We start from the raw sequence: 24,711 nt of genomic DNA, 5'->3' as shown, positions 1-24,711 counted from the left end.
CCGACAAACGTGTTTTGTATTATATGTTGAGAATGACTGTCCACAACTAGCGGCTTGCTGATTTTTACACCATTAAAAATAATGGTCACTGGCAACATGATTGATATTCATTAATATTTGAATTTAAAAATTCAAGTGGAGATGCGTGATTAATTCAAATGACTTTTTTAACACGAAAAAAAACTCCTGTTAAGTATTTTACACCGACAGAACATTTTATTGTGGTAAATTCCTAAAGAATGGCATATAAAACAATTAGGTGTAATCCAACATATGGTTGGACGGTGTAAAAGTTTTCGACGCATGAAATAAAGTTCGGTTTCAAGATGCATTAAAAATTAGATATTTTCCACCAGAAAAAAGAAATTTTTTTTAATAAGTATGGACTTTATTAAGTTCGACAGATATCTGCATCTAAAAGAATATTTTTATATTAATCTTGACATATAAAACTGTGATTATGCCTAAAATTCTATGACTATCATGTTTATTTTATCTTTTCTGGACTGAACTCGTGCACCAAGTTAGGCTATATCTGCCAATCAGGCAGAGATTTCAGCATAAAATTAGTCTCATTTATGATTCATTATATTTTAGGATTTGTACCATAACCTTTTGTTTTCTCTGAAAGTTTTTTTATATTCGATCAAGTTTTTATACCAAATGAATTAAGGTTTTATACATACAACTAAAACAACCCTTCAAGTAGTCCTTACATTTAGAATATTATTTTCCGTCTTTACTTTTTTCCTAAAAAAAATTCAATAATTAAAATTTTCTTTAAGTTGATTAAATTAAATTTCCTTGACCCTAACGGAGGTATGATGGAAATGAAATGCATAGAAATTTGCACATGTGGAAGAGAGGATATATACATGTATATTAATTTGCTAAACATACAGGTATCATCTTATTAGAAGCAATTATATTTGACATACTATTAGGTATTAAATATAAGCACTTCTCCCAATAGGATCATAAGGATTCAAACTTTGATTTATTATATTATGAGAGAGCAACCCTTTTTGTTATGCCCAACCCCATTAATAGAATATGTATTTGCTTGGTTGGAGATGTTGCTTTTTTACCGGCAGTTGATTAAGTCCAACGTGGATTAATCTTTTCACTAATATCTATTTTGTCAAATGAATTTGTCACTTTAGCTCTTACCAAGCCATAGAGATGAGTCGAAGCTTTCCAATTTGTCAATTTTGCTTCCAGCAACGTTGAATCCGCCATTTTCTTAACATAAAAAAACAACACAGCACACAATACTTAAAGCCTAAAGCTCAAAGGTTTGGAGAGTCAGCAGAAAAGAAAAGCAATTAAAAAGAGATTCGAATCTGAAAATCCTTAATACTAAAAATAATATGACACGTTTCGAGAAACCTTTGAAGCAGTAAAATGGGTTCTTTAGTAAAACCCGATTAATAATTCTACTCATAAATCAATTAATGGTTGAATCGATTTGAATCAAAGGTTAAAAGTCTATCATCGGTGTTAGAATCTATAATTGAAGACTAATTGATTATATTCTCTACTTCGAGATGAGAGACCTGGACACACACAAAAACTTGTTGATCAAGTCCAAAATCGATTATACAAATGGAATTCAAATGAAATTTTGAACAGCTTCGCGTATACGTCATTTCGAAAAATATTGTTAGTTTTTTCATTTGTTAAAGTGATAGAAACACAAATTTACTTAATTTTACTTTTCTGCACTATTCGATTATTTGTTCATTTACCCGCCTGTCACTGCATAGATCACTGGAAATTAATTAGGCAGAAGACCATTAATTAATAGCATAAGCATAACATAAGTCAAGAAAAAAGAAAGAAAGATCTCATATTTAAATCATTACAAATATTTGGCAAAAAAAAAAACTCTTTATAAATGGGAATTTTAGTAACAGTATTTGTTTGTTTTTCTATGAGGGCATTAATCGGTTGTAGCTTTCGGAACGTGATTTTTGAATCTGTGTAAATTAGTTTGTTTTGGTTTGATTTCGTATAGACTTGTCTTATTGATTTAGGACCCATTTGTAGGGGGCGAAAAACTAATTTTGGTTAATCAAACGTGAAAAAATCAATGGGATAATCTTGTGGTAAATAAAATGAGGTGTGCGTTGAAAAAATAATTTCTTTTCTAATTTTAAACAAATGGACCTTAATCTTTCATCATATGCAAATGCTAACACCTTTGATTATAAAAAGATAATCGTGTGGATGCGTCATTTTTGAGATTTTGAAGCCAACACAACTCGCTCATCTTTGTCTTTTTGCAACTTTTGTTTAATAATTGAACAAGTTTCTGAAAGTAACATCTTACAAGTATTGCCTATTCACAGAAAAATTTGTGCTCTCGCTCGCGTTTGTGATGATATATTCTTTTTTCTTAATTTAACGCCTATCATCATCATACTTTTCCACTTGCTTGTGGGATATCCCAATTCCCACCTCAAATAAATGACATGATAATCTTTAATTCATTATGATGCACATCACGTTAAAGGGGAAAACACTTCATTGTCAAAATAAGTGCCACTTCTTTGAATTTCTCTCGATATAGAAGTTAGATGAATAATTTAAAAAAATTCAAAAAAAAACTAGTTAAATTATTTATTTATAAGAAATATTTGGTATTTTTTTAAAAAATATTCTTATTTAATAATTTGTATTATAATTTTTATTTATGAAGACTTTTTTCATATGCGTAATCGATATGGATAGTTTAAGGGAAAAAAATTATAATTTTGAAAGATAAAGTGAGTTTAAAATCTTACATTTAAAATCAACATAAACCCTATAACTGGCTTTTATAATTAGGAGTAAGGGTTTAATTTTAAACAACAAAAACAGAGAAATAAAAAAAAAAAGTAAAGAAATGGTGTCATAGGCTGAGTTGAAGATAAGAAAGAAAAATGGGATACTGATGCATGAAGCATGAGATGAGGGGTAGAAGTCAGAGGGTTGACTTTGACGAAGTGGGCTGACTTGGACATTTACATAAATAATAAAAGTGCGGGGAATAGTGTGTTCGCGCCTCATGACTGCTTCAACACCCAAAGACCTTTGAACAATTGAAGAGTCAGGGGAAGTGATATACAGCAAACTTCAACTTGTTTAATAGCCCCTTCCTCAGGGGGCAGTTGAACTTTTCTATAGGTCGACGGGTCTCCGTCCTATGCATTATTTTCATCATAGTCACACAACTTCCAGATTTAATCTCCCCGTTAATTTGAGAAGAACATCATGACACATATGTAAATAATAACATTTCTTCCTCTCCTTAATATAAGATTTAATTTATAATTTAATTATTACTTTGGAGATGGTAAGGTATTGAGCGGTAAAATATATACATGTATTACCTCTTATTATTAATATAAAATTTAGTTAACTAATTTTAAAAAATTAAGAAAGATAAATAAGTTATTTTAAAACAGTTATAGTAATAGTTTTTTTCTTCAAACCAAGTCACTTGATTTCTAAGGTGATATATAATACGATGATACACGTAAATATGTCAAATAGATCATTTAACATATATTATAATTGAATAATTTATTTAACCTTTTTATCGTCCATAAATTAGGTAACTGAACTTTACATTACTACATTAATATAAAACCTAACTTTTGTCTACAAACTGAAGGAAGCATCATCATCACTGCATGTAAAATATAAAATTGATGACATACTTCTGTTATGATGTCTAACAAAACCGATTCGCTAGTTCGAAATATAAAACAGAAAAACTGTTATGGAGAGGGGTCAAAAGACCCTTGACGTACCATAGCAAGAGAGCCACGCATTAAAAGATTAATATGGCTTCCACAAAAGTTAAAATATTGAGCATTAAACTGGATGAATCCATCCTGTGCGTACGTAAATTGTCTTGATTATATTGTTTATGACTTATAAATAATGTAATATGCTGTGCATTTTATGTTTTATATTAATGAACTGCTGTTATTGGATGTTCATATTGTTTAGAATTAATTTGAATTGAATAATCTTAATTGTTTGTTATTTTTATTTTATAATTGAATGGAACTGTATTAACCTATCTATTCGCTTTTGCTCTCCCTGCGCAAAAACCTCCGCGTTTGTTTCTGACGAGGCTTTACTTTTTCAGGCTTTACTAGAGTCTACGGAACACCACAAATTACATATGGTTTTATTAAAAATAGAGTGGGAAGGCCCAAGCTGGCCCACATATCATGTAAGACTGAATCACGAGCCCCCATATGCCTTACTCTACATGTTACTCCCTCCTTTTCTTATTATAAGAGACAAATAATCGAAGTACGTTGATCAAAAAAACAGTTAAAATTAGTTAAGAACAATTAATATGTAAAAAGTATCATTTTTTTTTCAAAAATGCTCTCATTAATAAGGAGAGAGAGCATGAGAGAGAACAATTAAATTATTAAAAGAAAGAGAAGTGGGAGGGGGAGAGAGTGTGAGTTGGAGATAATAAATATGAGTAAAATAGTAAATCAACACAAAAAAGTAGAGACAACTTGTAAGTGTCTCTTATATATAGGAATATGCCATAAGCATCAAATGTCTCTTATAATAAGGAACGGAGGGAGTACTATTTATTTCCGATTCTTATATAAAAACTAGTTAATTAATTTAAATAGATTAAAAAAATTAGTTAAGTTAGTTATTTATAATAAACATGTGTTGTCTTTTCTAAATTTTTCTTACTAATCAAGTGTATTAGCTAAAACTATCATTATAAGAACTACCAAGGAAAAAAATAGATAAATATGAGAGACAAAGGGGATTTAGGTCTTTCACAAAAAAAAGAGTAGATTGGAGTTTTATATTTAGAACTAAAATAAAAGTTAAATGGGTTTTTATATTAAGGACCGAAAGCAGTATATTATTGCTAACTCAACCAAGCCTAGCCAACAAGAGTTGGTTCAATTGACAAAAATCGACTTATAACTCATAAAGTTGTGAATTTAAATCCTGTTGCCGATATGAGGACTTTGATAGTAGGTAATATATAAGTAACTCTGTTTCTCTTTGAGCTTGGAGGCTTGTTTTCACTCCAGTGAGCTCCCAGAACCTAACTGACTTAAACTTTCATTCGCTTTTTAAAAAAAAAAAAAAAACTCAACAGAGCTTAGTCCACGATACTAGTATCTCATAGTTGAAGCAAAATTTCATGCACTTGATTAACAGGAGTTAGGTTTTGTAAAAGGGATTAGTCCCTCACAATGTAACGAATCAAAATCCCCGCTATGAAAAATGTTTACATTTAATACCCGATAATGTTTTGAATAAGATCACCTTTAATAAGAAAATATTTATACGTAGCAAAAAATTTCATGCATGTGTTATAAAGCCAATAAAAATTATATTTCTAGACAAATGATGAAAGAAAACTATAATATTTTTTATTTTAAACATAAGATCTAATTTTTAGTACAAATTACATTACATATTAGGTTTTATATTTAAGACCAGAGGTAGGCAGTGTGTATATATATTTGTACGTATGTATATATGTGTATATAAGGCAATAGTCAGCAGTGATTTGCATGTGTGCAATAAAACTAGACGCATTAAGGAGTAAACTAAAACTTGTTTGGGCATTGCACATGTTGGAGGGGATTGAGGTCTAAGTGATCAGTGAGCATTTTAAAAGACACCAAGTGATAGTTTGAAACATTATAACTAGGTTCAAGTGGATGAGCGTTTTAAGAGAGTTTCAGGGAGTCCTTTAGGGCTGAAACAGTGATAAATGATTCTTCCTGCGACACCCTCTAATTGGATTTGTAATATTCTTTTTTATGCATTGCATTATATATAGTAGTAGCATTATTAAATCCATTTTTAATACATTGTCAAATCTTAAGTAAGGAGTAACTCTCTCGAAAACATCTTTTAAATTCAAATAGAGTTGAAATATCTAATAAGAAAATAACCAGTAATAATGTAATGTTTAGTTAAACTTGTGCTTTTTAATAGTCATGAGCTTGTTTGTTCACCCAAATAAAGTTAACAAAATGGCATTCATCTCAAGTGAAAACGAGAACGTAGTAAGTAAATGGCTTAAGTAAAAAATAATTAATTCTAACTCGATCATTTGTGAATCTAAGTACTTTATTTTTTAAAAAATAATTAATCCATATAGCAAATATAGCCTAACTTACTCTCAATTAACAAAAAATAATCCCTGTTTCTAAATTAGCACACAAAATCAAAATCAAAATCATGCAGGCAAAACCCAAAACAAAAAATCAAGCGCCCGGCGCGGCGTCCTTCACCTTGCCCTGCAAAAGGCGACCATACTCCCAAGCACAATCCTTCACATGGCTCGCCGTGTCACAGATTCGGCTCCGCGCGTAGTCGACCCGGTCCGAACCGGGCGGGTGGAGTCCACGGAAGTACCGGCACGTCCACGACAACGATGCCAGGACGACGGCAGCGAATCCGCAGACGGCCAGAAATCCGGCGACGAAGAGGAAGAAGATGGCAGCGGCGGGGACCCAGATGGGACTGGATAAGACGACTAACGGCGTGAGGACAACGAGAGTTAGAGTGATCCCGGCGACAGTTAGACCAGCGACGAAGAGGGAGATGGAGGCGATGATGAAGATGGTGACGAGGCCGACGAACTGAGAAGGGGTTGGTGCCCGTTTATGAAGTTTACGTAGAAATGAGGAGGATTTGGGTTTTGAGGCTTTTTGCGAATTGGCTGAGGTGGGTTGCGCTTCAGCCATGGCAAATAGGTTGAAGGTTCGAGAGAGAGAGTGAGAGAGTGAAGAAGAGAAGGGAATTTGTAAGAGGAAAGAAAATTTCTATTTTGGGATGAAGATTTGGTCATCTTAGAAGGGGCCATGAGGGTAGATCAATGTAAGAGACTCGGACTTTTTCTTTCGCACCAAATTCTTTGGTGTAATAAGGATCCCCTGTTTTTTCTGGGGCCAATTATGGTGTTTTGCTCTTTGATCTGAGGCTTTCATATATCACACCACAAGTTTAAGTTGCACTATGATAGTAAATTTTCTTTCTTTGCTTTCCCCCCCCTTTTTGGGTGAAAGTTTTTAACTTTTTTTAGCGTGTGTGTGTGTATAAACTTCTTAACTGGGCTTTTAAAGAATTGTCTCTCAGCTAAAATATATATTCCATTGGAAAAAAAAATTCAATTACTTGATGACTTAGCATGGCATAATTTGAAGTTTAGTTGATTATTAACTTCAGTCTAAGCTGGCATTTTCCCCTCAAAACGATTTTTTTTTTTGTATGACTTAGTATATTCTCAAAACACTTTGAACTTGATACTAATCTATGTCTGATTAAGAGCGTTAAGATTAAAACCCTCGTAACAAATATATTTTTTAGGGTTCAAACTTGTAATCTCCTCTTTATAAAGTAAAACTGATTTTTATTTCAACCAACAACTTGTTAATCCCCTCAAAATGACTTTATTCACTAATTATTTGGTTTTGTAAAACTTGTATAATGGGAGTTATTTTAAAACAGCACTGATACTAATATACTGTACAAACGCAAAAGCCTGTAAAATGCATCATACTTCTATATTAGATGAGCTGTCGTCCATTTCGCTCCAACAAATCAAATAAACAAGTTTTTTTGATAACATCAAATAAACAAGTTTTATCGTATGACAATTTGATTAAAAAAATTGAAAATTTCTAAAAACAAAAATATAATTTTAGTCCTAAAAAGCATGTGCAACTTAGGATCAGGTATTTAATCAAAATCCTTATTGTTACCAAATGTTATTGATACATCAACAACACGTCATCCCCCTAAATTTTAACTACGACTGACTATAATTCTTAAAAATAACTGTCTAATAAAAAACTATAAGCAGCTTAACTCATATCGACCTCACCTCAACAGACTAAAAAATTATGCTTTCCTCTTTAAAAGATCAACTCAAAAAAGTAAACTGAAAATTCAAGAACCAAATTATTAATAATTGAATTAGTTATTATTCAAATAATAAATTATGCTCGAAGATTTCGTGTCGCCAAGGAAGATGCAACCTCTTGGACAAGTCGAAGCATCGTTTACATTTTCTATAATGCTTTTTTCGCCCAAACGTCATTAGATCTCAAAACACAATCAAGAGTTCGGCTCATCATTCTCTACATTGGCCCTATGTGCAGAGCTTTGCAGCGTCAAGATTCTGGTCCCATATGAACACAAGGACCAGCACCAACATTGGATAGCAAAGCCCATTGTCATCCACGAAGTTCGACTGTAACTAATAATAATGCTACCATATGTACAGCAAATCTCGTGTAAAAAAAATGAAATAAAATAAAGATATGACCACTTAGTTTTACAGAACAGCAATCGTGAATCACAAGCATCAAGGTGTTACCCAGTGCTTGGTTTGTCGGGAAGGACATGGCAAAACAAAAAGGGTGAAAAATGATTGAGAACAATTTGAAAATGGATAACAAACAAGGAAAAATGCGACGTAAGCATAACTTGAATAGGGTTGGACGGGACTACCACCTGGACGTCTGGCCTAACCTACCTCTGCTCTATATCGTGTCCTGAGATGCGAGGTAGTTTCGTTCTTCTCATGGATGGAGACATGAAAAGTCTTTTCACAGAACCAATAGGGTCGTCCACCTGAACACCCAGTAAAAGAAACTAAACGCATCAAGAAGTCGAATGTGTTCACCAAAAAAGAAGTTGTAGGCTACTTCACCAATATTGGCAGACATGTCAGGTAATAAAGTTGAGACTATAATATAATTAAACAAAAAAAAAAATTATCGGAACTTTCATTGTCTGATCGCTTTCTATCAAGAGCGTTGACATTATTTCTTTCTCTTTTCACTTTCAGCAGCTGTACCTAAGAGTATGAGGGGGGCTAACTTCTTTCTCTTTTCACTTTTAGCGCCAATGGATTGGGGTGTTAGCGTGACAATTAACTATAGATTCTTGTCACTTTAGAAGCATATATTCCGGCACTTGGTTTTCTCCCAAGAACTTAAATGGGGAAAGGTAGTGTGATTCGATGCAATCTTGTCCTGACAATAGCATCCACCAATTTGTTTTGTTACAATTTAAAGATTTTTAGAGCGAGATTTGCAAATACCTTAATGATGGAAGTCGATGAGGGAGATTGATGTGGTGGAGAATTCGAATGATTTTTCTGATGAAGTAAGGCGGATAATGTCTGTTTCCATCCAGGTTCATCATCATTCAAGGATGCAATCCAGGGGCAGAAATGTCTGTGCTGCCTAATTGGATCAAACTCCATTGCTTTACCAGACAATAATGGTCTCAGGTCTTTTCCTGGAAGGGAAAGGGAAGATGATTCTGAAACTCTTCACTAATCTAACAAGTCAGCTGATAATGACGGGTAAATCATATACTTCACGCTTAAACATAGCCAAGATGATGCAACAGTCCATTAGAACATTGTCAACAGGAGGCAGGGGTTTTAGCCATAAACGAATCAAGTTTACACTTAACATAACTGAACAAGAGAGCTATAAAGTATAAACACTGAACAGAAGAAGAAAATGAACTGTAATCCACAACTAAGTTTAAATGGAAGATAATTATAAGATTTCAAGGAGCTATCAAACATAGTGCTTACCTAAATTGCAATTTACATCGTCACGGTTTACAGGATCTTCTACTCTGCTTCTGACCTCATAATTCTCAAGATTACCAAGTTGTACACCTGAAATCTCTTGTGCAGCAGAAAGGACCCTACCTTCTACCAAATCTTTCTGCACAGCAAAACAGATGTCATCTTCCGACCAAGGTTGCATATCAGATGCAACACTAGTTAGTGAGCTCATTACGCTAGTTTATACGACATCATTTTTGCAAGAAGTTATGCCCCTACTTCATTAATCATGTTCCTTTGTGCAGTCAGAATTGCATACGAGACAGAATAATTAATCGGCTGAGGAACTTTTTATACTTGTATAATAATTTACAGTAAACTTACAGCCAAAGAATCTCTAACCTGGGAGCTACTAGGACCTACTGCCACTGAAATATTCAATCCGTCAGACTCTAGATGCATAGGAATCGTATCCTTAAAACTTGGAAAGTGCCCTTCATGCTGGGTCTCCACCATAGCATCATCTACATTTGAATTAGTAGGACTAGTTTGAGGAGCAGTTGCATGTAAAATTTCCGTTGTTTCAGATGACACAGGAACAAGTTGTCCTGTGGAAGAATCAACTGTACAATCTGTTTCCTCCTGAAGCCTGATCCTCTTCTGTGAGTCAGACTGAATACTATCCCCATCAACAAAAGCATGATCTTTAAAATCAGAATCATAGGAAAGCCGAGCCCTTAAATTCTGACCAATAACAGGAAAAGATATCGTTGCTTTAAAATTTTGTTTTGTTGGAGAAGGGCCCCCAGCAATTGTCATATTTAGGCTTGAACTATATTGGGATGAAGTTGCAACATTTGACAAGGTACCTGTAACACCTTGCCTAGTTCCAAGATCATGTTTATCATGTTTACTGGATGAATTCTCATTACCATTCTCAACAATTTCTGTGTCCCCCACTAATCTGAATATCTCGACAGGCCGGGGAATAGTACCAAATGCCCACAATCCAACAGTGGCGCCACAGAGGCTACAATCTAAAACCACAGAATTCGGATTCAGTTGTTCCCCAATAGAACCCTTAGAATTTGCATCTGTGTCTAAGCTTTCATCAGCATTAGCAGAATGCCAAATGAGGTTATTATTCTTCATATCTGTAACTATATTTTTCACGGACTGATCTGGAATATCCTTGCAGTCAACTTGGTAAGGCAGAGAACGAGGTGTCCAGCCACATAAACTTATAAGCTTCTGAGCCTGCGAAAGGTTTTTTTTTTTTTTTAAATCACTAGCCGAGATGGAGATTCTAAGATATGTTCAAGATCTCATGAGAACTAATCTGATGCTGGAAATATATTAATTGACATTACGTACATCCATCATATGCATCCTTAGGTGAATAAAATTGTGGTTAAACCAGTATTAATGCAAGAGTAAGAACTTAAGCAGGCAGACTCTCCAGTTTACTCATGATGGCTCACAACACGTACTTCATTTACAAGTGAAAATTAATCAAGCCAGAAATGTAACTATCAGCAAACACCAGCCAATGTAAGTGTTGTTTAAAGCAAGAAGTCACATGGCATCTCCTAAGAATGATATGGAAGTGCTGTAACCCTATACTAAACAAAGTCTGAACAAATTATAGTTCTTAAGGAAGTGTCAAGTTAATCAAGCAATATGTCAAAAGTTGAATAAACCTCAACCTACGGAGAGCAAATAAAACCCTCTATATTTCTAGCATATAGTTATACCTGGTAATATAACTTCAGTTCATGCGGGCTGCTAAGATTTTCTATTTCTGAAGTGTTGGCAGATTCATTTCCACCCTCTAGCATTGAAGATTCTCCAAGGAATTCATCTAGTAGTGGGCTTTTCAAGCAATCTATTGTTGATTGTGAAATTTGAGGAAGAGCTGATAGTTGCAAGAGAGCAGAGCAACGTTCCCTATAATTATCGACTAATACTTGAGGAGGCGTAGGCGGAAATCTTGTTAGTGTTTCATCACAGACATTGCCCCTCCATGGACAAAGTAATTTATGTCCACTATCCAGCTTTAGACTAAACACCAAAGCTGCCTTCTCCACTGAATAAAACAAAGTCTAGGTAAAAATCTGTAAACCATATATTGTCACAAAACGGAAAAGATAGAGAAATGAGAACAGTGGCAAACCTTGCTGCTGATTCCAAGATGCTGGTGCGGAGAAAAGGATACGAGCTCCACATGCTTCACAGGCTATGGTATCAATATCTATGTTGATCCAACCTCTTCTAGCACAATTTACAGCACTTACCACCTGCAAACATTAGAAGCCAAAAGATTAACCATCACAACTTTTTTGGGAAGAGAAGGAAGGGACAACAGGAAGCCAGCTGTAAACTAAATTCACAAATAAGGAAAATAAGGAAGCGTCAGACTTTCTTTAATGAAGAAAAACTATGCCATAAGGACATAGCAATGAAAAATACCTAACTCTGTCGTATATAGTTTAACAACATTATTCCAAGATATCCACAACCACAAACTTTCAAATACTCCCCTTCTGCTAAAATGTTCATTGACGGGGAAAACTCAACTATGGGCTTATTGATTTTTTGCATTGGTAAAAATAGTGACTTATGCTTAAAGGCCTAATGCCCTCAAACTCAACCGTGCTCTCGCTCATATGAGGAAAACAAAGGAGCTAGATGAAATCCAAGGTACATAGGTAATAGCACGTATTTATGCCCAGCTCCAAGAGTAACATACATTTCACTGTCAATAAATAGTCATAGCATAAAAAATCATCAGTTATTTTCTCAAGATGCAAGTAACAGGAGAAAGACATTATATTCAGAGCATCATATCATAATTCTGATGTCAAAATGCACATATGCATTGGGATTAAAATCTTATCCAAAATTTTAGTTTTACTGAGTTATCTAGCAGTCACATATGAAAGGAAACAATAGATATTTTCGGAAATAGCAAACTAAGCATTAGATCACGAGTTTATAATCATGATGCCGAAATGGACATTTATAGTAGGATTAAAATTTTAAACAAAAGAACGAATACAAATTTTCTAAGAGAGTAAAGAAAACATTAGGAGAGGGAGAAGGAGTGAAATACTACAAATGTTAACCATGGAAAGCAAGATACAACCTTTGGTTTAGCAAACCACGATATTGATTTAAAGGTGGCTAGTCTTTTAATAAAGTCACCACGATCCCATGGTCTGCAGCGTGAACCTGTAGTGGCTCCAGCTTGAGCTGAGGAAGGCTGCCGATCAGCAGCATCCCCTTTCAAATTTGATTCCCATGCGCCTAACGTAGTTGATTCGTATGAACGTTTTTTACTTCCCGATAGCAGTACTCCTGATGTACTGAAAACAGAAAAACATATCACTACCTCCCAGTTCCTAACAGATCTTGGCAAAAATATTTAAAGCATCAAACTTCCAACTTGAGTAATTGAGCTGTGATTAAGAAACTATAATGAGAACATCTACAAAGTTTAAGTCAGCAAACCAAGGCTACATTTGCTGGTTTGAACATTTTTCAGAAAAAGGAAAATGTCAGAGATTTCGAAAGCTAATTGAAATTAATGTTCTAGTTGTCTCAAACACTTTGCGGTTCACTGTTTTACAAAGGAGTCATCACAGCATACAAACATAAGGGTAAAAAGACAGCGATATGACTCGATAATTGCTTTCAGGAGATCAGAACACCCCTTTATTTTCATGGCAGCTGAATGGGAAAAACCGCTAGGCTGATTCTTACCAATAATAATCATAGATGGAAAAAAAATGAACGAAAAACAAAGATAAGGGAGAGTACCTAGAGGTGGAAGAAGGAAGTCCGGATTTGGGAGCATGGACGAGCTTGTCCATGATGGAACGGAGCCTCTTCTCAGAATCTTGTGCCATGTTTGTTCTGTATACGACGAATTCAAAAACAGATTTCACAGTTTGATTGCAATAACAGGAGCTGAGAAGCAAGGAAGCAGCGTATATATCCTGCGTCCGTCTGTTTTTTGGCCGAGTCTTTCTCTCCTCTCACATGAATTCACGTCGTTCCGTCGTTACTCTTCTACTGCCTCTTCGTTCCAGGAAGAGGGAGAAACTTGGAACCGGCTCGCTGGGACGGCGAGGTTACGCCGTTAGGCCGATCCCATGAAATTTTAAGGCCCATTTCCTAGTTCCTCCGCCGTCCTAATTTTCTGCTCGGCTGAGGACCATGGTTGGAAAATCTATATACTACCTCTGCTTCTATATATAAAAACTAATTAATTATAATTAATTTGAGTAAATTAAAAAAATTAAATTAGTTATTTATAATAAATAGACATTATCTTTTTTAAAATATTTTTGTTTAGAATTACTGTTGTTAAAAGTACTATCTGAAAAAATAAATAAATATGAGAAATAAAGTGGATTAGAATTTTATATTTAAAATAAAAATAAAAATAGTGTATGTGTATATTAACACGCACCCACCCCGGTCCTAGATTAGAGGTATAGTGTGTGTGTACAGTTTTTGTATTTTGCATTTATAAAAGATTTATCTCTCTCTAATATGTTGTGCTTACAAAAATAAAGGAAGGTAAACATTACAGAAAATTTCCACTGTGACAACTTATCCTTAATAAACATTTATTTAAAATGCATATTTGATAGGCGGCAAAAGAAATGTGCAAATTTGGTGAAAAAATATAAAGAAACATTTTTTTACTTATACAAGTTTGTGTGAATTGATAGGATTGAGCGTAAAAAATGAGCATGATTTATGTAACGAAGCCTGGCTCTTGGTATAGAGAATTTGGGAAATTAAATCAGAATATAGTGTTGATGGGTGAACACTGCCCAGTATGACTTGTTAAATTGACATTAATTCTAAATATAAGATTTATTTTTTATATTTATTATTTTTTTAAAATTATTCATATTGATACTCTCTCAGTTATAATCAAGTAGGAGAGGAAGAGAGAATATTAATTAAGATGATTATGATATTTTAGAAAAAAAATATCTTATTTCTTATGATAAACCAACTCACCTTTTTTTTTTTAATATAATCAGATTAGTTAAATATTATTTAATATTTTATATGGGTATGGACAGTTTTTAAATTTTTTTCTTGATGCAAGATAATTTTTCATTTTTCTTGACTAAAGTATAAGTATTCCCTTATTAGAAATAATCTTATTTTAGAATTGTCGGTATTAAATGTGAGTAACTCTTTTAATAGATATTCAAATATTAATTTATCATGTTATGAGAAACTAGTATCTTTCGTTAGATTCAACTTCTGTTGGTGATATTTTTTATTTTTTATTTTTTGCTGCCAGATTATTTTCAAATTTGATTGAAAAAGAAACGAGCAATGGTCCCAAGCGTTCCTTTTTTTTTGTTTTTTAAATAACTCCCAAGCCTGCAGTTATTATCAGTAGTGAATAGTCTGGGCTATTTGTAAGCAAGCCTGCTTCGATACTTGTACCTTCAGCTCAAAAAACTCCAGCCCTATCGTTTTTTTTTGGGACTGAGAGCCCTATGTACTTTGCTACGACGAGAAACTCATCGATGAATTTTCTCATGAGAGGAATATTTCCACTAACTTTCTTCTCTATTTCTTCTCCACTTAATATTTTTACCATTAGATCACGTTGCAACGGCTAAGATTTATTACGTAAAAATATTATTATAATATTAACTTTTAAATAACAATAAAATAGGTAGATAAATTTATAGTTTTAAAATTTGACGTGAATGGTTTGGCAATTGTAATTTTTTATTATATCTAGTATTATAATAATATTTTTACTTAGTTTTGAACCTTAACTATTGAAAGTTAATCCAACGGTGGAAATATTAAGTGAAGAGGAGGTGGAAAGAAAAGTTAGTGAAAACATTCTTTTTCTGAATTTTTTTACTAGCCAACATCCACGTGGCTTATTGTGGTGGCTGCTGCTACTCCCATCTTTAACATGAAATCCAATTAATTAATTTGAGTAAGTTAAGAATGTTACTTAAACTAGTTAATATAATATATTTTTTTTATAAAATGTCATAAATATTTTTTAATTCTCTTTCTTCATCTCCTATTTCATTATTTGCTTATTGTTGATAGAATAAATTAGTATTAAATTTTTGATTAGGCCCTACATTAACAGAGGAGTAATTTTAAATTCTATTTATATATATAATAAATTAGTTGAGTAATTTAATAATATAATATAAATATGAAATATTACTGTGCGCATCACTAGTTAATGACTGCTAAAAATCCAAAACAAATTAAGACCGGAAATAATGTTTTACTTTTGTCTATGAATTGAAGCGATGATTATTAATGTGCAAATACTAAATACTAAAACGCGGATATGTATCCGTCGCCTTCGAATTCGAACGGAACAAGCGTAAAATATAGATACATAGAATTAAGAATTAAAAAAGTAAAAGTAAATAAGATGACAAATGAACCCGGCGAAGAAGAAAACAGGAGAAGCGAAAAAACTGAGAAGCAGTTAAGGAGGGAAGTCAAGGGCAGCCACGACCTCCTGAATCCTCTCCCCCAAGATCGTTAACAAACCTCCTCGCTGATCATGGGGGTTTCAAATTCAGGTCTCTTTTTAAGTCCCCCTTCAAACCTAACTTTGAACCACTCATTTCTAGCGGCACCAAGAGGGATCATAATCACAGAGACTACTCCAGAGAAACTACTCCAGAAATGGGCCGCCACGCTGAAGAGCTGTTTTGTGTGCGCGTTTCTTGTTTTTTGCTGCAACATGTTGATGGTGAGCAGTACAGAGTTTGCAGTCGGCGGCAACCATACTGGCTGGACCATTCCCAAATCTGCCGATTACTACAACAATTGGGCTTCCAACAACAGATTCCTCGTTCACGATACCCTTCGTAACTCTTAATTTTTCTTTCTTCTAATTCCTTTTCACTCTTGATCCAGATCTATATATAGATCAGTTTCAATTTCGACCAGTATATTAATTTGTATGGGATAAATCGGTGACAATGCGTTGATGTGTAGGTTTCAAGTATGGTGAAGACTCGGTGATAGAAGTGAACGAGGAAGACTACAACAAATGCAAGGCATCGCGTCCTCTGTTCTTCTCCAACAATGGCGACACGGTGTTCACATTTGACAGGCCTGGCTTGTTCTTCTTCATCAGTGGTGTTTCTGGTCACTGTGACAGAGGCCAGAAGATCGTCGTCAAGGTCTTGGACGTACAGGCACACTCGCCCCCACCGCAAAACCAAAACCAAAACGACGACCAAAATTCTCCACACACGGAAGCTGCTTCTTCTTCTTCTCATAGCGCCGGACCCTTCGCCAAAACGACATCGGCCCTTCTCGTTGTCTCGTCGTTCATCTTCCTTCTTTTTGCTTGAGTTATGAGTTCATCATTTGGGTTTAGTGTAGCTGGGTCTTAGGTTTTTCATTAGTTATTCATTGCCTAGGTCATCGGACTATTGGATTCCATTAATCTTTGTCACTTATCATCATGGCATGCATTAATCATTTTCCATCTAGGATGGTTTTGTCATTTTTTGGTGTTAGCATATCACTCGCCTAATGTAGATTACCATTGTAGAAATGGTACTTCTGGGTCATCATGTTATTACTAATATTAGTTCCGAATTCCGATTATATATAAAATAATAATTCTGTGGTTTTTTTTTAAAAAATAAAACTGAATTACGCTGAGAAAATAAATGAAGCAACAAGAAAACAAAAACCCAGTTGCCTCTATCGACCTACTCTTGTAGGTTGGGAGGATTATTTGTATATTTATTATTTTAATTTGTATTTCCCATAATTCAATTTTTTTTTGCTAAAGCATAGGTATCCTCCTATTATAGGCAATCCTATTCGAGGTACTGTTGGGTACTAAATGTGGACACCTCTTCCAGCAGAGATTCGAACCTCGATTAGTCACTTTGTGAGAAATTAGTCCCTTCTACTAGACCCAAACCCTGTTGATCCATAATTCAATATTTTGATTATAACCATGGAGAGAGATGTTTGTGAATAGGGCTGTATAAGGTGGCCCAAAAACCCGGCTAACCCAAGCCCGGAAAAAGTTGCGTCCGTCACAGCGTTCCCGCCCCTCCCCCCTCCAAAAAAAAAAAAATATCAAGCCTCACATTCTTCTATTGTCCAGCATAAGATTGCAGCATATGATGAAGTACTCATCAATGTGTGTGTTTCAAAATATTTAAAATGGATGTTTATAGTGTAAATCACAACACGAATTAAGCCTTGTATTTAAAATGGATGTTATACTAAAGACACTTGCATAACCAGTGAGAACAAACATATTAAAAATGATTATTAAACACAGTGAAGTGCTCCCGTGGCCCGCATGAATTTTAATAAAACATATATAATTTCTTATGTCATTATTAAACCAGAAGGAGTGTAGCGCAATTTTTATAAAATTTGCACACTTATCATCTTTTAATTTTAAAAAAAATATTCCAGTAATGATAGCTGCTCGGGCTCATGAGCTCCTTGTAAAAAGGCAGCATAAGCTGAATCGGGTCACAATCGATCTCTTCATCATAACTATTATGCTTAAAGCTTAATTACGTTCTACTTACTTTTAACATTACCAACTAAAATAAATAAATAAAAATGCGGAGAACAATTAGCCACCAGCAGTAAGCTGCATGGTTGACCATATTGCCTTTTCAAAAGCCTGCTCTTAGAAGGAGGGAAAACATGAATATTTAGTAATTGACAAGGAACAACAATAATTATACATGCTTTAATGAAACACGTACCAGATTAATAACAACCTAACGATCTAACATGCGTATAGTTAATTTATGTTTCGAATGATTTACGGGGAAAGTTTTGTACACTGCACATTTTATTTTATTCTTAGAAGCAAATCTATGATTTGGACACATGATGATGACGTGTTTATATGTTTATGCATATACAATGTTAATATGTGAGCGTAGATGTTTTGATCATGCACAAATTAAAGATGGCAATGTATAAATATGAATATTATGATTTTAAAATTTAAAGCGGTGTTTGATTATCATTACTGAAATGTAAACAAGTTTATAATAGAAATCAGAAATCATGTTCATGAAACCAAAAGATGGAGAGGAAAGTAAGCAAAAATTTTGGCCCACCTGATGCCTACCTGCCTTGTCCATATAATATATACTCCTCCGGTCCTTATTATAAAACCCAATTTGACTTTTTATTTGGTCCTAATTATAAGACCCAATCCATTTTGTCTCTTATATTTATACATTTTTTTCCAAGATAATCCTTCTAATAATGATAGTTTTAGCTAATATACTTAATTAGCAAGGATATTTTAAGAATGACAACACTTATTTATTATAAATAACCAACTTAACTTACTTCCTAATCTCCTCAAATAAGTCAATTAGGTCTTATAATTAGGACGGAGGAGTAATATTGCTCGCGACACAATTTGCGTGTATGTATGTAGTTCTGTTAATTCATTTTATATGTTATATTTATTATTTTTAATTAATTTATCTAATTTATAAAGTGATATATAATTTATTGTTGTGTAGGAATTTTTTATAGTGCACCAAAGAATATTTTTAAGGAGATCATATCAATTTGTTATAATAAAATAATTTATTTAGATTTTTTAACCTATTCAATTCAGTTAAATAAATTTTATATTAAAATTGATTGGATATTAACTATATGAATACCATCCCCTGTATAAAGTTGGAAAGATGAATTATATCAATTTCTAACGTTAATGTTGGCCATAGATGAAGTAGTAATTTTACAAATTTTATGTTGTTACTTACCACTATACGTTTTACGGGCAACTATATATTTTAACAGGTAGCACAAATACTCTTAAATACGAGATCATGAATTTAATACTCATCCTGTACTTAATGTATGATTAATTAAAAAGTTAATATTAGTCTTATATGTAAAATTTATTTTATATGTTTATCAATTTTTTTTAGATTAACTCTATTGATGTTCTCCAATAATAACCAAGTAAGAAAGAAAAAAGCGAATTCAAAAAGATACTCAAAAAATCTTTAAAAATATATTATATTAACTAATTTAAATAATATTATTAATCTATTTAAATTAATTAATCAAGTTTTGTATTAAAAAGCGAGCATGAAGAATGTTTTGATTCAACTTGTAGTCTTATCAAGTGTTTGTGCGTTCTATTTTAGTTTTTTTTCATATTAATATTAAAATATTGATTTGTCATTTTACGCATGTTTGTTTTAAGTTGTCTTGTAATCAAAACGGAACCATTATACGGAGCGCATCAAAACAACATTTTACGGTGGCCCCATCAAATCTTACGGTTAAAAGTTAAAACGGGATCTACTCGGTTTGATGCCCAGATAATAATAACGTGATCACGTGTACTCTTTGGGAAAAGTTACATAGAACGACTCAGCCTTCCCATGTCAACAATAAACCAAAAAAAAAAAAAAAACACTTAAGTTAAATTATATGTAAAATTCAAGGGGCTTAAATTTGTCCTAAGTGACAAAATTGTTTTTATGACCGAAATTTGTATCCCTGGGACCTGGATGATAATTTTAAGGAATCTCTATTATGAGCTTGTATTACTAGGTTTAAATACCAGTGTATAGGAAAACAACTGAAAATAATTTTATTGATGGATATTATATTAATTCCGTTAAATTAATAAAATAGTTTGATGGTTTAATATATTTTTTTGACCAGCAAGTGATGGTTTAATATTTAGGTTCTAGATCTAGCAGTTTAATGCATCACGATAATTAATTTACAAATCTAATAAAAAAGAATTAATTTACAAAAAATATTTTTTTGAGCTGAAATTTACATAAAAAAAATTAAAAAGTGGAAAGATTCCGTGCAGAGCTTAATATTTTACATTGCTCTTTCAGTCTCTTCTAAACATATGGTGGATTAAGATGATAACTTATTTAAACACCCTGATGTATTTTTCTCCTATGTTTATTGCTTGGTATTCGAAGTCAATTACACCTTTTAATAAACTTAAGCTGGCAAAGCATGACCTGGCCTGAAAAAGCAAGTAAATTAAGTTAAAAGGAAAAGTAACATTAGTTTTAAATGAATGCCTTCTTTTAACGTCAAAATTATAACATAACCAGTGAGCAATGTAATTATATATAGATTTGTATTATGTGTGGATATCATAATTCTTTTTTTGCCAACTTTAATTAATATTTTAACAAATATCATTATTTTACATATATATTTCTTGTCGCTGGCAAAAAAACAAACATATATTTCTGGTCATGTTCCCTAGCTACATATAATTCACTAATTTTCGGAGTTAAAATTTTCACAAACTTAACCAGGTCCAGGAAAAATTTCCAATGGACCCCACATCTCTTACTTGTATATCTAATCCATTTGAGGAGCTGACATTTTGACCGTTAGCAGAATAAATTCAAATTTCATGTTGTAACACTAAAGATCTAAAAATAATAATGGCTCTTTACGTTTCTCTCATTCCCCTTCGCTTTCATAGGATTCGCAAGAAATTCAACATTTTAGGAGGTGTGTAATGAGCAGAAAATGGAGTCTCAATAGCTTCCTCAAACATCGATTTTGTCACTCTTTCATCGCAGTAGTAGCCACTTCTCTTCCATGACCACAAGTTTCTGAACTCCCTTCAGCTTCTGCTTGATTTCACCGTGATACTTCTTTGGGGTTTCTCTGGAAAAGATTTTCTTGGACATGTCTAATTAGCAATAAGAGTTTAGAATGCCAGTTTCAACTCGGTCTCAGACCGTCGGCCTGGGCCAAAATGAGCCAACCCCAGAACGGAGAATCGGAAATAGAGGAAATCAAGACGGTAACAGCACAAATCCTCATTCAAAAAATCCACACCATCGACTGAAGGAGAAGTTGAAAGCGCTCACTGTCTTGTACGAGCAGCAGAAGCAAACTTCCTTGGCTCTCAAGAACTCATCTTTGAAACCCGAAGACTCACGATTCACCACCTTCCCTGGAGGGGATCTTCAACGAAAAAAGACAGGGAAAAGGGTTTAAAGCCAGACAATGTAATGCGAGAGAACACAATGCCAAATTCAACAATCACAAGAAATGGCTCAACCGCCAGCGGAGGAGGAGTCGAAGGAAATCTGGTTGGAGGGAGCGACCGGATCATCGGGTTTACCTGCCCCAGAAAGGTCAACCGTCGCTCGGAGGAAGCTTTCGATCGGGACGGCACTGCCGGAAATGAAAGGGAAACCAAGAATCCGAGAAAGCTGGGAAATCCGGGAATCGAATCTTGTTTTTGTGAGGCTGAGACCAATGGGGAGGAAGGAGAAGGAAGCCGGGTCTCGGTGCGTGTGAAAAACGTTGAATGGCGTCGACGTCACGCCGTGACGTTTATCTGACGGAGTTTGCGAATGAGAACGATTACCTGAGGTTGAATAGGCTCGGGACGGCCTTTCACCTTCGATGCTTCGTTTCCAGATGTGGCTACTCAACAGGAAGTTTACTCCACCACGTGAGTTTTTTGAAATTTTGAAATTCCAAAAATCTTATCTTTAAGCTATAAGTCCACAACCCCCTCTGCTTTTATAGTAATGAGCAGGATTATTGCTGGAGATGAATTTTCGCATAAGTAGTTCACATCCAATTCTTCATTTTCTTGCCTAGTTTCTCGGATTATATTTAGTTTTATACACTACAAAAGGAACGGTGTCGAAATTTAACATTTTTTTCTCGTCTCAAATAATGGATTAAGGGGACATAGCTGACCAAATTAGAAGTGACTGAGGTTTTAATTAACCAGGTCAATTAAGAACTAACATATTACGCATGCATTGAAAATCTTGTGGTTCTATCAAAATTTACATCGACTTTATGAATTTTCAGTACCTCAGAACTTGTGGAAGCAGTTCTTGCAAGGGAGGAAGGGTCAGTTTTCTGTTATGGAAGCCACAGGAGCTGGGAAAAACCTACACAATGCTGGGAACAGTGGAGAATCCAGGAGTGATGGTTTTGGCAATTAAAGATCTTTTCAGTAAAATCAGGCAAAGAAGTTGTGATGGAAACCATGAGGTCATCTCTCTTATCTTGAGGTCTATAATGAAAACTGTCAGGGATTTGCTTCCCCAGGAAGACCACTTGTATTGAGAGAAGACAAAACAGGTATATAGCAAATGAAATCACTGATAATGATCTCTCCTGAGTTCACTTTTCATTGTTTTCTAGTGAATTTTATACTCTTAATCGATTTCTGATGATAATTCTCATTTATATCCATATGTTTCAGGGGAATGTGGCAGCAGGTCTTACGCAATATAGGGCTTATTCTACAGATGAAGTAATATTCTGTTCTTCTCTCTCTCTTGTTAAACTTTGAGGATTGTATTGCTATTTGAACATTAGTCATCAACTTTTGTTAACTTCAGTTTTTTGGTTTAGGTGATGGCGTTGCTTCAACAAGGAAATCAGAACGCGAACCACTGAACCAACTCGCGCAAATGAGACTTCTTCACGCTCTCATGCTATCTTGCAGGTGAGTATGAACATGTACAATGAAGTTATCTTAAAAAAGATGAAAAGATGTATATTATATATATATGTGGGTCATGATTAACCACATTGATTTGTCTTGCTATGCCTAGGTTATGGTCGAATATCGTTGTTAGAGAGCTGCTGAAAATGAATGTGATTAACAAAGTAGGGAAGCTGTCTTTGATTGATCTGGCAGGATCAGAGAGAGCCCTTGCCACAGATCAAAGAACAGTGAGATCTCTTGAGGGTGCAAACATTAATCGTTTTCTTCTTGCACTGAGCAGCTGCATTAATGCTCTGTAGAGGGCAAGAAACATATACCATTCCGAAACTCAAAACTCACGCAGCTTCTTAAGGATTCTTTAGGAGGGACATGTAACAATGTCATGATTGCTAAATTAGTCCTAGTCACTTCTCATTTGGTGAAAACTCAGAACACCCCCTTCACTGGGCTGATAGAGCCAAGGAGATTCGAACAAAGGTACCTTCTTAAGTTCTTCTGGTTCTGTATATATAGTTATCTGTAATTTTAACGATCTTTTAACTATCATATGATTTAAATTAAACGCAGACATGATGCAACTGAGGATACAGTGCCTATGGTCGAGACAGAAACAGAGCAGGCCAAGCTTGTGCTTGAGCTGCAAAAAGAGAAATAGAGAACTAAGAATGCAGCTAGCAAAACTCCAACAGAAACAAATGATTCTCCAAGCACAGTCTTTAGCTGCAAATACCTCTCCAACACCACCTTCTGCGACATCATCACTCTTCACTCCCCCAACTTCTGCGCAACCAACCCAGAAACGAAGGCCCCGAACAACCTCTTTGTTTTCTGCTAATGTTTCACTCCAGAGTCCAAGAAAAAAGAAGCTGAGGGTAGCAGCGCTGTAAAGGCGCTTGAAAGGACTGTAAAAACACTAGAGTCTGAGATTGAGAGATGAAGAGGAAGAAGAAAGATAGTTTGCAGCTGAAGCAGAAGGATGATCTGATTCGCGAGCTTTCTCAGAAGAGCGGAGGGAAGAGGATGGTGACTAGGAGTAGCTTACGGTCCAAGGAAAAAAACAATATGGAGAGCTCAAGAGTCCGAGTCTCGATTCAAGTCTCCTGCCCCGCCTGCAAAGAAACGAAGCTTTGGGACATAACTGCTGCTAACAGTCCATCAGTTACTACGTTGAAAGAAGAAAGAAAGACACGAAGCCATGTTGCCATTGAACCTATTGCTGCTCCTTCCATGCTTCTTCAGGTAAATTGATTCTTTCCGTCTCTGAGCAACATTCATTTATCGTGACAGGAAATTTGATTCTCTATGCAAATCGCATGAGTTTCGCATCACGAAACTGATACATGTTCTTAATCCAATGTTTTCTGGTTTGTGTTGATGCTGGGAAACAAATGTCGTCGATTACATTACGCAGCCGGGTTTCTCTCGTCAAAAGGCTAATATTTAAGCAAAAGACGGAATTGCAAAGCAGAAAAGCCCAGCAGGGTGAATAGATGAGGATTCTCAGATTGCACGAACAAGCTAGTGTTCACGTGATGGATGACTTGTATCATTTAGGATAGACGGAAATTAGCTCTAGAACAAAGGTTTCACT

At 34.5% G+C, this 24,711-nt stretch overlaps 3 protein-coding genes and 1 pseudogene across 3 annotated transcripts; 2 read left to right on the top strand and 2 right to left on the bottom strand.

Moving 5' to 3' along the window:
* Positions 1 to 6,156: 6,156 nt before the first annotated feature.
* Positions 6,157 to 6,975, bottom strand: LOC114713355 (oleosin 16 kDa-like). The gene has a single exon (XM_028897986.1). The coding sequence runs from the start codon at positions 6,744 to 6,746 to the stop codon at positions 6,264 to 6,266; it is 483 nt and encodes a 160-aa protein (XP_028753819.1). The 5' UTR covers positions 6,747 to 6,975; the 3' UTR covers positions 6,157 to 6,263.
* Positions 6,976 to 8,293: 1,318 nt separating this feature from the next.
* On the bottom strand, positions 8,294 to 13,768 carry LOC114713354 (uncharacterized). Its single transcript, XM_028897984.1, has 8 exons — positions 13,412 to 13,768; positions 12,738 to 12,957; positions 11,766 to 11,889; positions 11,347 to 11,678; positions 9,995 to 10,849; positions 9,617 to 9,788; positions 9,110 to 9,309; positions 8,294 to 8,637 (listed from the first exon to the last, which is right to left on the bottom strand). Exons 1-8 carry the CDS (start codon positions 13,498 to 13,500, stop codon positions 8,536 to 8,538), a joined length of 2,094 nt encoding a protein of 697 aa, XP_028753817.1. The 5' UTR covers positions 13,501 to 13,768; the 3' UTR covers positions 8,294 to 8,535.
* Positions 13,769 to 16,339: 2,571 nt separating this feature from the next.
* On the top strand, positions 16,340 to 17,082 carry LOC114713356 (mavicyanin-like). The gene is made up of 2 exons (XM_028897987.1): positions 16,340 to 16,485; positions 16,616 to 17,082. The coding sequence occupies exons 1-2, from the start codon at positions 16,359 to 16,361 to the stop codon at positions 16,975 to 16,977; spliced, it is 489 nt and encodes a 162-aa protein (XP_028753820.1). The 5' UTR covers positions 16,340 to 16,358; the 3' UTR covers positions 16,978 to 17,082.
* A 4,176-nt stretch (positions 17,083 to 21,258) lies between these two features.
* LOC114713353 (kinesin-like protein KIN-8A) lies at positions 21,259 to 24,577 on the top strand (annotated as a pseudogene).
* The last annotated feature ends 134 nt before the right edge of the window (positions 24,578 to 24,711 follow it).

Source organism: Neltuma alba, unplaced genomic scaffold (assembly GCF_004799145.2).
Source record: "Neltuma alba isolate B1F8T4 unplaced genomic scaffold, ASM479914v2 tig00011423_pilon, whole genome shotgun sequence".
In the NCBI taxonomy this organism is placed as follows: Eukaryota; Viridiplantae; Streptophyta; class Magnoliopsida; order Fabales; family Fabaceae; genus Neltuma; species Neltuma alba.
Note: the sequence above shows the minus strand (reverse complement) of the source record. Positions and strands in the feature narration are given on the sequence as shown.